Source organism: Carcharodon carcharias, chromosome 2 (assembly GCF_017639515.1).
Source record: "Carcharodon carcharias isolate sCarCar2 chromosome 2, sCarCar2.pri, whole genome shotgun sequence".
Taxonomy (NCBI): Eukaryota; Metazoa; Chordata; class Chondrichthyes; order Lamniformes; family Lamnidae; genus Carcharodon; species Carcharodon carcharias.
In genome coordinates, this window is record NC_054468.1 from 92,485,439 (window position 1) to 92,501,265 (window position 15,827).

Sequence of the window (15,827 nt, forward strand, 5' to 3'; positions counted from 1 at the left end):
CGCTCCGATTACCAGCTGTGCTGCAGTCTACACTCCGATTACCAGGTGTGCTGCAGTCTACACTCCGATTACCAGGTGTGCTGCAGTCTACACTCCGATTACCAGCTGTGCTGCAGTCTACACTCTGATTACCAGCTGTGCTGCAGTCTACACTCCGATTACCAGCTGTGCTGCAGTCTACACTCCGATTACCAGGTGTCCTGCAGTCTACTCTCCGAATACCAGGTGTGCTTTAGTCTACACTCCGATTACCAGCTGTGCTGCAGTCTACCCTCCGATTACCAGTTGTGCTGCAGTCTACACACCTAATACCCGCTGTGCTGCAGTCTTCACTCCGATTTCCTTCTCTGCTGCAGTCTACACTCCGTTTTCCAGCTGTGCTGCAGTCTACACTCCGATTACCAGGTGTGCTGCAGTCTGCACTCCGATTACCAGGTGTGCTGCAGTCTACTCTCCGAATACCAGGTGTGCTTTAGTCTACACTCCGATTACCAGGTGTGCTGCAGTCTACACTCCGATTACCAGCTGTGCTGCAGTCTACACTCTGATTACCAGCTGTGCTGCAGTCTACAATCTGATTACCAGCTGTGCTGCATTCTACACTCCGATTTCCAGCGGTGCAGCAGATTACACTCCGATTACTGCTGGTGCTGCAGTCTACACACCGATTACCGGCTTTGCTGCAGTCTGCACAACGATTACCGGCTTTTCTGGAGTCTACACTCCGATTACCGGCTCTGCTGGGGTCTACACTCCGATTAACAGCTGTGCTGCAGTCTACACTCCGATTGCCGTCTGTACTGCGGTCTACACTCCGATATCCAGCTGTGCTGCGGTCCACACTCCGATTACCAGCTGTGCTGCGGTCTATACTCCGATATACAGCTGTGCTGCGGTCTACATTCCGATATCCAGCTTTGCTGCGGTCTACACTCAGATTACCAGATGTGCTGCAGTCTACACTCCGATTACCAGCTGTGCTGCAGTCTACACTCCGATTACCAGGTGTGCTGCCATCTACACTCTGATTACCAGCTGTGCTGCAGTCTACACTCCGATTACCTTGTGTGCTGCAGTCTACACTCCGAATACCAGGTGTGCTGCAGTCTACACTCCGATTACCAGGTGTACTGCAGTCTACACTCCGATTACCAGCTGTGCTGCCATCTACACTCCGATTACCAGCTGTGCTGCAGTCTGCACACCGATTACCAGCTGTGCTGCAGTCTACACTCCAAATACCAGCTGTGCTGCAGTCTACCCTCCGATTACCAGCTGTGCTGCAGTCTTCTCTCCGATTTCCATCTCTGCTGCAGTCTACACTCCGATTACCAGCTCTGCTGCAGTCTACGTACCGATTTCCAGCTCTGCTGCAGTCTGCTCTCCGATTAGCAGCTGAGCTGCAGTCTACACTCCGATTACCAGCTGTGCTGCAGTCTACACTCCGATTACCAGCTGTGCTGCAGTCTACCCTCCGATTACCAGGTGTGCTGAAGCCTACACTCCGATTATCAGGTGTGTTGCAGTCTACACTCCGATTCCTTGGTGTGCTGCCGTCTACACTCCGAATACCAAGTGTGCGGCAGTCTACACTCCGATCACCAGGTGTACTGCAGTCTACACTCCGATAACCAGCTGTGCTGCCATCTACACTCCGATTACCAGCTGTGCTGCAGTCTACACTCCGATTACCAGTTGTGCTGCAGTCTACACACCTAATACCAGCTGTGCTGCAGTCTTCACTCCGATTTCCTTCTCTGCTGCAGTCTACACTCCGTTTACCAGCTCTGCTGCAGTCTAAATACCGATTTGCAGCTCTGCTGCAGTCTACACTCCGATTAGCAGCTGAGCTGCAGTCTGCACTCCGATTACCAGGTGTGCTGCAGTCTACACTCCGATTACCAGGTTTGCTTCAGTCTACACTCCGATTACCATGTGTGCTGCAGTCTACACTCCGATTACCAGCTGTGCTGCAGTCTACACTCTGATTACCAGCTTTGCTGAAGTCTACACTCACATTACCAGATATGCTGCAGTCTACACTCCGATTATCAGCTGTGCTGCAGTCTACGCTCCGATTACCAGCTGTGCTGCAGTCTACACTCCGATTACCAGGTGTGCTGCAGTCTACACTCCGATTACCAGCTCTGCTGCAGTCTACACTCCGATTACCAGCTGTGCTGCAGTCTACACTCCGATTACCAGCTGTGCTGCAGTCTACACTCCGATTACCAGGTGTGCTGCAGTCTACACTCCGATTACCAGGTGTCCTGCAGTCTACTCTCCGAATACCAGGTGTGCTTTAGTCTACACTCCGATTACCAGCTGTGCTGCAGTCTACCCTCCTATTACCAGTTGTGCTGCAGTCTACACACCTAATACCAGCTGTGCTGCAGTCTTCACTCTGATTTCCTTCTCTGCTGCAGTCTACACTCCATTTACCAGCTCTGCTGCAGTCTACATACCGATTTGCAGCTCTGCTGCAGTCTACACTCCGATTAGCAGCTGAGCTGCAGTCTACACTCCGATTACCAGGTGTGCTGCAGTCTACACTCCGAATACCAGGTTTGCTTCAGTCTGCACTCCGATTACCATGTGTGCTGCAGTCTACACTCTGATTACCAGGTGTGCTGCAGTCTACACTCTGATTGCCAGCTTTGCTGAAGTCTACACTCACATTACCAGATATGCTGCAGTCTACACTCCGATTATCAGCTGTGCTGCAGTCTACGCTCCGATTGCCAGCAGTGCTGCAGTCGACACTCCGATTGCCAGCAGTGCTGCAGTCGACACTCCGATTGCCAGCAGTGCTGCAGTCGACACTCCGATTGCCAGCAGTGCTGCAGTCAGCGCGCCGCTTGCCAGCAGTGCTGCAGTCGACGCGCCGATTACCAGCTGTGCTACAGTCGACGTGCCACTTACCAGCTGTGCTGCCGTCGACACGCCACTTACCAGCTGTGCTGCAGTCGACGCGCCACTTACCAGCTTTGCTGCAGTCGATGCGCCACTTACCAGCTGTGCTGCAGTCGACGCGCCACTTACCAGCTGTGCTGCAGTCAACGCTCCGATTATCAGCTGTCCTGCAGTCTACACTCCGATTACCAGCTGTGGTGCAGTCTACTCCCTGGATACCAGCTAAACATCGCTTGTCGAATACAGTGTGAAGAGGTGCAAGTCATGTAACATGGACCTCTGGCTATTGGAGTCAGTAATATTGCTTTGCTGAGCTGCAAAGTCTCAATCTGCCATTTTATCATCTGAATAACAACATCACAGATAAGGAGTTCTGGCCTAGATTGGACATCTCACCCCATATACACAGCTTCTACTAGAAATTCTGCACCATTACCTACAAGACTGATTCAGTCTATCTCATAAAGTGAAGTCAATATCATTGGAAAAGTGAATTATACAGCATCGTATTTCAACCTGCCAACCTCTGTGAAGAAATACCTCATCAGACTTTGATTCTGGACTCTGGAACCCATGTGAAACATACTTCTTTTCTCTGTGGTCTCTGCACTGTAAACCTTTCTTTTTTCTATCCCTCTTTTACTGTGTGAATGCAAAGGAGGCAGTTTGAGTCTGTGCAAATAACTTAACCTTTTGAGTTCTTCCTATCTTGTGTGCACTGTGGGGATACTAATAGAAAATTGAATCACGCCAAAACTGAGAGGCTGGGAAATATACCACCGCCAATAAAGAGGGAAGAAAATCAAAAACACCTTTCTGTTTATGGACGGGTGGTGAGCGGAGAAAGCAGTGCTGTTTAAATTAAACCACTCCCCTCCTCGCCATAACATGACTTTGAGGGTATCTATCTGAAAGTGCCCTGTGCAGCCTGGAAGTGAGTCTATGCATAATGTTACAGAACCCAGAGGTGTTCAGTTCCAACTTGTGCCACGGTTTCACACAGAGCATGTAGACTATTCTTTTCAGGATGGACAAGCTTCATCAACATGACAGTAGTTTCTGTCCTGGAGCCGTTCCTGACAGCTCTCAGAGCCACCAAGGAAGCTGCTCTCTTGGCTTTGGGAGCCACTGTTGACGGGAAACTCATGTGTAAACTCCATGTCACTCCTGCATTCCTGTTCTCATACAGAACAATAGGACAATTGAGGCCCAGTCTCCAAGCGAGAGGAACTTGTTGCCCTCTCATAAGATGACAAGTTTCCTGACCCCTGCCAGCCACTCTCAGTGTTAAGAGAAAAAAAGAAAGACTTGCATTTATACGGTGCTTTTCTTGAAAATTGGATGTCTCAAAGCACTTTACAGCCAATTGTACTTTTTGAAGTGTCCTCACTGTCGTTACTTAGGAAACGTGGCAGCTAATTTGCACTAAGCAAACTCCCTCAAACAATAATCTGTTTTTTGTGGTGTTGATTGAGTGACACTTATTGGCCAGACACTGCAGAGAACTCCCCTGCTATTCTTCGAAATATTGCCGTTGGATCTTTTACTTTGACCTGAACAATCAAATAGGGCCTTTGCTTAACATTTCATCCAAAAAAAAGCACCTCCAGCAGTGCAATTCTCCATCAGTACTGCAGTGGAGTGCCAGCCTTGATTTCTGCACTCAAGCTCTGGAATGGGGCTTGAACCCAGAACCTTATGATTCACTGGCAAGTGTGCTACACACCAGCTGAGCTCAACAGCCCCAGGATATACAGATAAGCAGCAATGTACAGCCAGGTCCTCAGGAACCAGAGCTGCTCAAGGCTGCCTACAACCAGCTGCAATGCCCCAAGGGAAGTCACTGTGTTTGTGACACATGGGAATCAAATAAAACTATTCAACAAAAGAGGTCCCAAAACAGACCCTTGTGGAACGCAATGTCCCAGGATGATGACAATCTTTGTACCACCACATGCTGGCGGCATTCTATTGGTCAACCAATTATGCATCCATTGCAAAATAGCAAATTGCAAGTGGAACTGCATCTGAGGTCTTACTGAAATCTAAGGTCCTTTTTATGGGATGTAGGCATAGCTGGCAAGGCCAACATTTATTGTCCATCCCTAATTTCCCTTGAGAAGTTGGTGGTGAGCCACCTTCTTGAACAGCCACCACAGTCCACATGGTGTAGGTATACCCACAGTGCTGTTAGGAAGGGAGTTTCAGAATTTTGACCCAACAACAATGAAGCAGTAGTGATATAACTTCATGTCACAATAGTATATGACTTGGAGGGAAACTTGCAGGTTGTGCTGTTCCCATGCATCTGTTACCCTTGACCTTTTAGGTGGTAGAGTTTGTGGATTTGGAAGGTGCTGTCGAAGGAACCTTGGGGAGCTACTGCAGGGCATCTTGTAGATAGTACTCAGTGCTGCCACTGTGCATCGGTGGTGGAGGTAGTAAATGTTTATGGTGATGGATGAGGTGCTAAAGAAGCGCTGCTTTGTCCTGAATGGTGTTGAGCTTCTTGAGTGTTGTTGGAGCTGCACTCATCCAGGCAAATGGACAGCATTCCATCACACTCCTGACCTGAGCCTTGTAGATGGTGGACAGACTTTGGGGAGTCAGGAGGTGAGTTACTCTCCGCAGAATTCCCAGTCTCTGACCTGCTCTTGTGGCCATAGTATTATATGACTGGTCTAGTTCATTTTCTGGTCAATGGTGACACCCAGGTTGTTGATACTGGACGATTCCATGACGTCAAAGCCAATGAATGTCAAGAGGAGATGGTTCGATTCTCTCTTGTTGGAGATGGTCATGGCCTTGCGCTTGTGTGGCACGAATCTTACTTGCCAGTCAACAGCCAAAGCCTGAATGTTGTCCACATCTTGCTGCATATGGGCATGGACTGTTTCAGTATCTGAGTCATCACAAATGTTACAATCAAATGATGCAAACCATTCACCAGTGAACATCTCCACCACATCAATCGCATTAACCCTATGAAGCCCCTCTGTCACAGCCTCAAAGAAACCCAGTAAGATACATTGAATTAAAAGCATTGAAAGAGGCCATTTGGCCCAACCAGTCCATGCTGGTGTTCCTAGGGAAATAGGACTCTATTTCCTCAAATCCTATCAGACTATTCTTCAGTTCCCTCACTTTCAAGTTCTCTCCCCTCAAATGTATCTATGCTTTTCACTTCAATCACCCCATGTGGTAGCAAGTACCACATTGGCAAGTTCTCCTCTTAATGAACTCTTCCTATTGGCTAGCTTTTATCATTTTATTTCTGTCCACTCGAAAATAATTTGTTGGCTTCAAGCTGTCACAGTGACATGAAACAACATGAATGCAAGCTCTTTCTTTTTGTTCAGTATTTACAGCCCTTGTGCAAGGCAGAAATCTTTGTGTAATTAATGTGAAGGAAAGAGGGGTGATTATATGTGTGTGTGTTGAATCAGCCTATCACAGGACTGTTCAAGAGCTTGCAATTTTAGTGGTGACATTCCTGGCTAAAATGCATATGGCTAATAATTGACAAACAGTGTTTAAGCAAACATGGTTAAGAAAACAATAATCATTTATCATTTCATGATAATCTTTAATGGTAATGTTTTAATAAATGTTTTAACAAATCGAACATTATAATACTGAGGAAAAATATGAATACCGCTAATTACTGTAATGATTTCTCCCTCCTGTAGTCTCGCTGTTTTATGCATGGCAATTGATTTTAACAAATAATTGGACAGTAGTCAACTCAGAGAAAAGTATCAGCACCTTTGAAACTTGACCCTATTCCACCTGTACCATCCAGCATAAAACTGGATATGTTGACACAGACTTGACGGTTTTTGAATGCTCCCTTTCTGCATTGTCAGTGCAATTAAATTCAAACATTGTTGGCCTTTCCTTCAGGGAGATATCATTTAGGAAAAGGAAATATCCAATTCTTCAAGGCATCAACTGCAACAGCAGTCACTCTCCAAGCAACTGAACCTCGGAGGAACAGGCAGCCATCCTGAAGAGACAGTGAAGGTACTATGATCAATCACTTTAGAGTTTGTTTGGTAGTTCCTTTATTATGGGCTCACTCCCGGGTTTCTCCAGGTAGTTAATGAGGGAAGACATAGGGCGGAACATTCCATTCCCACCAGCAGCAGGAATGGAAGTGGGCAGAGGAAGCAAGATTTGGAGGGAGACCAAAAATCAGTTTCCCGTCATTGGGAAATTAGTTTGGAATCTTGTCCTCTTGACTTTCATGGTGGGTTAAAAGTGGGTTGAGTGTCCCACTGATCTATGTCGGGAACCATATTTGCATCTCATGAATGCTCATTAAAAGCACAACACACCGGAATCTTGTCTCCCCTCCAAATCTAGCGCCCCGCCAGCGGGAATTTAGAATGTTCTGTTTCATGACTGTACATAACTGGCATGCGCCTGGCGAGGTAAACTTCTTCCTGGACTTTCAGGTTAGTCGATGCTGCTTTTGCCTTCCTTTTGCACTGTCACTGAGAGATATCAGCCACCTTTCACACTTGCTGCACCAAGGCTAGGCACAGGGGAGGGGTGAGACCAAGCCAGGATTTGGGGGGTAAGTCAAGGAGCAGAATGGAAGAGTGAATAGCTGTCCAGGTGCCATTCAAATATGGCACCTGGATGTTGAAGCCTATGAGGTGGCCACTCCCTGCCCACCCTGCCACCAGATTCAACGTGTTCCAGCCAACCAGTGCAAGATTTCACGTGTTCAGTTGACCCATTCTCCAGCGGAGATCACTGTAACTTTTGCTTCCATCAGCGGACTTAGTCTCTGGAACAGAAAAATCTGCCCATAGAAATCAGAATGTCCATGAGGAGGTCTGTAAGTTAATTTTGGCTTGGGTATAATTGGGGGCAGTATAGTGTTGCTGAGCTTGAGAGGCGATGAATCAAAAAGTGTTCTCACTCCTGCTCACTTTTCACTCCAGCAGCATATTGGCTGAGAGGGTTAAGGGCAGCCATGATGCTTTTCATGGTCAAATAGGTGACCAGCTCACACATAGGAATGGTATTTGTGTGAGATGCCAGAGGGCTAAGACACTTGGGCTGTAGTACTGACACCACACAGGACAGCATGTGAGCAGCCTGTGCTGCAGGATGATGAGCATTTGCACACACACGCACCTCAGAGGGAACATTGGCTTTATTCAGATCGAGGGGGTAATTTTAACATGGGTGGAATGCTGCTTTTACATTCTGGCCAATATAGCTCGCTGGTGACTTCAGTGGGAAGTAAAGTGGGGGTGGCGTGTGAAACCAGCATTGCACTAAACCCATCTGGCAAGTTAGGTTAAAATCGGTCCTTGGACAACATCTGACGTAACAGCAAACAACAATCAGTCGAGGGTAGGCACCTCTGCCACCGGGTCTAAAGATTATGTTTGTTTGGCAGCTTGCACAGTTTTGACCTGCTACCCTGGGTCATTGCAGTAGAGCAAACACTGGAGATAAATAGCATGGAATTAAATGACTCCCATCAGAGGAACTTTCCTAACCATTTGGATTGCCCATGGAAAAGAATATATGTCTGTACAGGTTCTAACAGTCTGACCAACACTGAGTTGGTATCTTGCCTCTTTTCTAATGAGACATGTTGAATAATGCCTTTTAACCTGCACCTAGATCTTAATAGATCTTAAGTTTTATAAACTCTTCTGCATTGTGAAGGAAGTGCCAATGATAGCACCATTGCACCTCATGTGATGACCGGGATGGGAGGAGTGCGCAGTTGATCTAGCCCCACTACTCCACAGGTTGCAACACTGGTTTAAATGCTCAATTCACCTGCAAGAATGGCCAAATATTTACCTTCCGCAAAACCATCAATGACTCTGGTACTGCTTTTCAGGCAAGCTCAAGGAACACTCACAGGTACTCTAACCCAGCACGTGGCAACTTAGGAGCAGCTTATATTCACTTCAGGCTGTGGACTGGCTCAGGACTGCAAAAAAGCTGCTGTCTTCCTTCTCAAGCAGTTTGTCCTTCTCTTCTCAAAACAAAACCAAAACCCAATTTTTAAAAACACAGTTCCAGGCATCGCTTTTCTCCAGAGCCATATGATCTGCTTTGTCCACAGTTCACCAGGATCAAAAGGTTTGCAGGTTTTTATAGCTGCTTAATTACAATTTCTTGGTAAAAGATACTTTTTCCAGGAATAGCAGTCAGAGTCCTGCATTAAACTTTTAAGGGACAGTGTTTTTTAAAACACAAATTCTTCCAAAATGTCCTTAGTCTATTTTCTGTGATTGAAGTGTTCATGACACTTATTAAATGGAAGGAGGCCATTTGGCCACAATGGCGGCTTTTCATGCTGTATAGTCCCATACCCACCACATTAATTATGCATTCCCAAGAAACACACTGTTTCCATGACGGGTGGCTCTCATTTACCTGTCAGGCCATCACCTCGCCATGTGCCATATTTAAAGTCCAGCCACATGCACACACCTCAGTGCTTCCAGCCCACAATGGCTGCAAAGAAGACATGGCCCTGAAAGGCAAAAAGACTGCAGCCCCCAGGATCAATAACATGTCCCTTGAGCACCTTTTTGGATGTAGTGGAGGCTCATCATGATGTCCTCTACACCTGCTCTAGCTGCAGGATGGCAGAAACCTCACTAATCTGGCTTGGGAGGCAGTGGCAGTGGTGGTCAGTGCTAATGCCCTGCAAAGGAGGACAGCCACCCAGTGCCATAACAGGATGAATGATCTCCTCTGTTCCGCCAGGGTAAGTCACTCTTCTCATCACTCTCAACTCACACACTCACAAACCCATCACACATCCACAGAGCCATCACTCACTGCCAGTGCAAGGGACATCACCATTCACTCTCTCAGGGAAGAGTGACCATAGCATGATAGAATTTCAAGTTCAGTTTGAGAGCGAGAAACTTGAGTCCCACACTAGTGTTCTGGAGTTAAACAAAGGTAACTACATAGGTATAAGGGCAGATTTGGCCCCAGTGACTGGGCAGGAAGACTACAAAGTAGGACAGTTGATGAACAGTGGCAGATATTTAAGGAGATATTCATTTCCTCCCAAGTAAAATATATCCCAAAGAGGAAGAAAGATGGTAAGAGGAGGAAAAAGCATCCATGGCTAAGCAAGGAAGTTAAAGATAACTTAAAGGCAAAAACTAAGGCATACCAAATTGCAAAGGTCAGTGGCAGGCTGGAAGATTGGGAAACTTTTAAAGATCAACAAAGGGTTACTAAAAAAATAATAAAAAGAGCAATGGTAAATTATGAAAGAAAATTAGTGCAAAATGTAAACTCATAGCAAAAGCTTCTACAAGTATATAAAATGAAAGAGAGTAGCTAAAATTAATGTTGGTCCCTTGGAGGACAAGACTGGGGCATTAATAATGGGGAACACAGAAATGGCAGAGACACTTAATCAATATTTTGCCTCAGTTTTCACAGTGGAGGACACTAGTACCACCCCAATAGTAACAGGTAGTGCAGAGGATATAGAGAAGGAGGAATTAGGACAATCACCATCACTAGAGAAAAAGTACTGAGCAAACTATTGGGATTAAAGGGTGACAAGTCCCCAGAGCCTGATGGCCTACATCTCAGGGTCTTAAAGGAAGTGGCAGCGGAGATAATTGATGCATTGGCTATAATATTTCAAAGTTGCCTGGATTCTGGAAAGGTTCCAGTGGATTGGAAAAATGCTAATATAATGCCCTTATTCAAAAAGGGGGGAGGCAGAAGATAGGAAACTATAGACCAGTTAGTTTAACGTCTGTCATTGGGAAATTGTTGGAATCCATTATTAAGGAAATAGTGATGGGACATTTGGAAAGTCAAAATGCAATCCATCAGAGTCAGCATGGTTTAATGAAGAGTAAATTGTGTTTGATTAATTTTCTACAGTTCTTTGAAGATGTGACAAGCAAAGTGGATAATGGGGATCCTGTAGATGTAGGATATCTGGACGTCAGAAGGCTTTGCTAAGGTGCCGCACAAAAGATTAATACACAAGATAAGATCACACGGAGTCGGGATAATATATTAGCTTGGAGAGAGGATTGGCTAACCAACAGAAAGCAGAGAGTCGGGATAAATGGGTCATTTTCTGGATGGCAAGCTGTAACTACTGGGATGCCACAGGGTTCGGTCCGTGGGCCCCAACTATTTACAATCTATATTAATCACTTGGATTCAGGGATAGAAGGTACTATAGCTAAATTTGCAGATGACACCAATAATAGGTGGGAAAGTAAGTTGCAATGAAGAAATAAGAAATTTACAAATGGATATGGACAGGTTAGGTGAATGGGCCAAAATTTGGCAGATGGAGTTTAATGTGGATAAGTGTGAGGTTATCCATTTTGGTCAGAAGAATAAAAAGGCGACATTATTTAAATGGAGAGAAACTTCAGAATGCTTCAGTGCAGAGGGATCTGGGTGTCCTCGTGCATAAATCGTTGAAAGCTACTATGCAGGTACAGCAGGTAATAAGGAAGGCAAATGGAATTTTGGCATTTAATGCTAGAGGAATAGTGTAAAAATAGGGACGTGTTGTTGCAACTGTACAAGGCATTGGTGAGACCGCACCTGGAGTACTGTGCACAGTTTTGGTCCCCTTACTTGAGGAAGGATGGAGTTGCACTGGAGGCGGTTCAGAGGAGTTTCACTAGGTGGATTCCAGAGATGTGGGGCTTGTCTTATGAGGAGAGATTGAGCAGTTTAGGCCTATACTCGTTAGAGTTTAGATGGATGAGAGGAGATCTAATTAAGGTATATAAGATGCTAAAGGGGATAGGCAAAGTAGACATGGAGTGGATGTTTCCCCTTCTGGGGCATTCTAGAATGAGAGGCCATAGTTTTAGGCTAAAGGGTGGTGGATTTAAATCAGAGATGAGGAGGAATTACTTTTCTCAAAGGGTCGTGAATCTGTGGAATTCACTACTTCAGAGCGCAGTGGATGCCGGGATGCTGAATAAATTTAAGGAGGAGATACAGATTTTTAATTAGTAATGGGTTGAAAGGTTATGGGGAGAGGGTGGGAAATTAGAGTTGAGGCCAAAATGAGATCAGCCATGATCGTAATAAATGGCGGGGCAGGCTCGAGGGGCTGAATTGCCTACTCCTGCTCCTAGTTCCTATGTTCTCACACACCGTCATTGTCTTCATCTCATCCATGAGACCGCTTACCACCCATACATTCCAGGCATACTTATCATCCGGCCTGGCAGGTATCCTGCTTACATTCGCTCCACCTCTATGCAGGACAAGCTGGCACACAACAAGAGGGAGAGGCCGCAGACTGGTGGAGAAATGCCTGAAATCAAGATCCTCATGGACTTTGAAAACAGAGCCATCCAGCTGGCTGGTGAAGATCTAGACCATTCTAGACCATTCCTGTGCTGACAGTGAAGTCGGAGGCGCTCTACCAAGTGAGGATCCAGCAGTGCAACATCCAGACGACCATGCTGTGCTGATGTGTCCTGTTTCACAGGCCACAGCCATAAACTAATTATCTCCCTTTGCTTCTGCAAGCACATCTGGGGAACAGCCGATGGAGTCCACGAACCAGGGCCTCCAATCAAGCCCTGAAGAAACATCTGAAGAGGAATCTGGAGGCACCCTCCTTGAAGTCACATCACAGCGTTCACCCACACCCTCCACCAGCGCAGAGACACACACCTCGATGGGACCTAGCACTAGGGCAACCTCAGGATCACAATCTGGTGAGCACATTGCATTGTCTGATCCACAGCAGGCAGTGGTAGGGACTTCCCAGGTGTCTGGCACTCGGAGGACTGCTGGAGGCCAGAAATTTGTTGAGTCTGAGTCAGATGGTGAGCCCCTGGACTCGGTCATACCGCAGTTGCTGGAGATGCAAAGGCAAGCACGGGAACATCAGGAAGAGATGTCCGCTGCACTCCTCAGATTGCAAGGCACGATGGAGGAGTCTGTCTGTCTTCAGGCTGAGATGTTCGTGTTAGCATGCCAATGCAATAATGGTAGGATGGTGGCTGCCATGGAGACCTTAGTCCAGGACATCGCTCCTGCACTGCTGCGGACGCTCAACGCCGTCACTGATGCCTTATTTGGCCTCGAACAGTGTGTACACAAGAGGTGTGCTGGGCAACTCAATCTCACTCCAGCTACCCCTTCTCCTCAAGGTGTCAACCAGGGGCCCTAGGGCACCCATAGGGAGGAGCAGGTATACACCCCAAGGCCACCGATCCAGGTGACTCCGGGTATGTCCAGCCCAACAAAATCCCCTCTTCCTGTAACGTCAGCAGCTCCAGCTCCACAGGCTGAGGAAGATGCCACTGCCACACAGCAGGACCCCGAAAGCAGGCCAGGGTCCTCCAAGTCTCGGCCCTCCAGAGGATGCCCACCAAAGTCATCACACATAGCACTCAGCAGGCTGCCTCCACCTCCGCTGTGGATAGACAGGGAGCACCAAGACGTAGCAGCAGGGTTAGGAAATTTAAGAAGATACAATTGCACAGCCTGGACACGGGCATTAATCACTTGTACATAATGTTCACTATTGTCAATAAACTCCCAAGAATGTCTCCCTGCCTGTGGCTCCTTGTTCTGATGAGCCGTGTTCGTGTCACTCAGATGTGAAACCTTTCTGCACAAGATAAAGGCAGGTGTCTCAGTCCAGGTCCTCTTCCCTGTGCTCTGTGCAGCCTTCAGGCCACAGTGATGGTCCAGCCTCACACTCCCGGGAAACATTACTGATGCCTGCACCTCGATGGTGCTGGTCATTGCTGCCAGAATGTGGTGGGCAGGCATCACAGAGTTCCCTCATTCTCTCTGTGTGCTCTCAGAACCTTAAAGGTGGGGCTGGCCCCCATATCTTCAGCATCTGTGACGAATAATGCTGTGCTCCTGAAGGGCTTAGGTGGTGAAGACAGACAAATCAGGTGCTTTTAAAGTTTCATGGCTGCGTCTCTATGATATGACCCCTGATCACAGAGCGCAAGCGAGCTGCCCTCAGCCAGACAGGAATCAGACATTCTCAGAGGCTGTGGGAATATCTGTGGAGTATCCTCACCACATGTCGTCATCATCATCCTCCTGCTATAATGGCCTGCACTGAGTCTCCATGACAAGAGCATTCTCACAGAGGGTATGTGTACTGCCATAAGTCAGACTGGAGTCAAATTTTTATAGATGCAATTTGAGGATCCATGGTGTCTCCTCACTGCATGTCGTCATCATCCTCCAGAAATCTAGCAGCTATGAGGACTTCCCATGTGCCCTGTCTCATCTGGCCAGTGCGAGGGCCTCATCCCCATCATCATTGCCTTCAAGGACCTCCTCTCCCTCATCTATGTTGGCATCCTCCTCATCAGAGGAGACCTCCAGCTCCTCCATCTCCTCCTCAGCCAGCTCCTCTCCCCGTTGCAGCGCCAGATTGTAAAGGGCGCAGCAGACGATGACAATGTGTGACATCCTCTGTGAACTGTATTGCAGGGCTCCACCAGACTGGTCCAGGCACCGGAACCTCATCTTCAGCATCCCGATGGTCTGCTCCACCAAGTTGTGAGCTGCTGCATGAGCCTCATTATAGCGTCGCTCTGCTGCAGTCTGAGGCCACCGCATGGGTGTCATCAGCCACAACCTCTGCGGGTAGCCCTTGTCCCCAAGGAGCCAACCCTGCAGCCTCTGTGGACCCTGGAAGGCTGCAGGGATCTGTGACCAATTGAGACTATAGGAGTGGTGCACACTCCCTGGGAACCATGTGCAGACCTGCAGGATGCATTTGTGGTGGTCGCACACCAGCTGCACATTCAGCGAATGGAACCCATTCAGTTGACATAGTTGACCATGTGTTGTAACAGAGATCTGAGCACCACGTGAGTGCAGTCAATGGTACCCTGCACCTGTAGGAAACCCGAGGTCTGGGCAAATCCAATCGCTCTTGCACGCTGGCTGTCCTGGTCTCTGAGGAAATGCACAAAGTTGTGTGCCTTCACAAAGATGCCATCTGTGACCTCATGGATGCATTTGTGGGTGGAGGCTTGTGATATCCCACAGGAGTCCCTGTGGACCCCTGAAAGGAGCCACTGGTGTAAAAGTTGAGCGCCGCTCTCACTTTCACAGCCACTGACAGTGGATGCCCTTCATGTCCCTGTGGCATTAAATCCTGCAGCAGGTGGCATATGTGACCAACTAAGCTTACAGCCTTCGTGGCTTACAGAGAGTGGAGAGGACGGAGAAGCAAGTGACCGAGGTGCCTGGCTGCACAGATGGAGGAGCAGCACCCTCTGGAAGAAGGGCGGCTGGGGCTCCTGCACACACTGCCGTAGAGCCACAGTGAGCCATTGCTGGTTGGCGCAATACAGTCCGCGGAGGGAGTCACATATCATCATCCCTAGACATGTGCAGTCTTCAGCGAAACTGGTCTTGGTCAAGTGCAGGAATGAAAGACGGCATTTACAGACCCCGGGTCTAGCTAGGCGCCACCCAGCTCTTCGACGAAGTGTGCGAGAGCCCCAGCCACCCCTTCTTCCAGAGGTGCTGCTCCTCCTTCTGTGCAGCCAGGCATCTCAGTCACTTCCTTCTCCGTCCTCTCCACTCTCTGTAAGCCACGAAGGCATACAGCTAGGTCACCAGGCTCCATGATCCTGATATATCCCTCCTGCAGGATAAAAGAGAGAGGTGCATTAGTTAGCATGGGTGTACTAAGAACCTCTCTTGGCTCTTTAATGCATCCCAGAGTGTGCCGGCCACCACTTGGATGGCCACAATTTAGTGCGCTGCATGGCTGCCTGAAACCCCACCCACCTCCACCCCACTACACCCGTCCAATTGGTGGCAGCCTTGCCCATTGGACTGCATGCTGGGCTCTCAGCTCAGGCACAGGCATTCTCCTAACCCGCGCTGCAAGGCTGCACTGTTAGCTTGGACAATGG

At 47.9% G+C, this 15,827-nt stretch overlaps 1 protein-coding gene across 1 annotated transcript in view; it reads left to right on the forward strand.

The window, feature by feature from the left end:
* Positions 1–3,959: 3,959 nt before the first annotated feature.
* Positions 3,960–15,827, forward strand: part of LOC121287839 (lactosylceramide 4-alpha-galactosyltransferase-like) — a 35,378-nt gene continuing 23,510 nt past the window's right edge. Inside the window, exon 1 of the mRNA XM_041205808.1 lies at positions 3,960–4,062. Within this exon, the coding sequence (XP_041061742.1) occupies positions 3,960–4,062 (103 nt within the window). The remainder of the gene's footprint in view (positions 4,063–15,827) is intronic.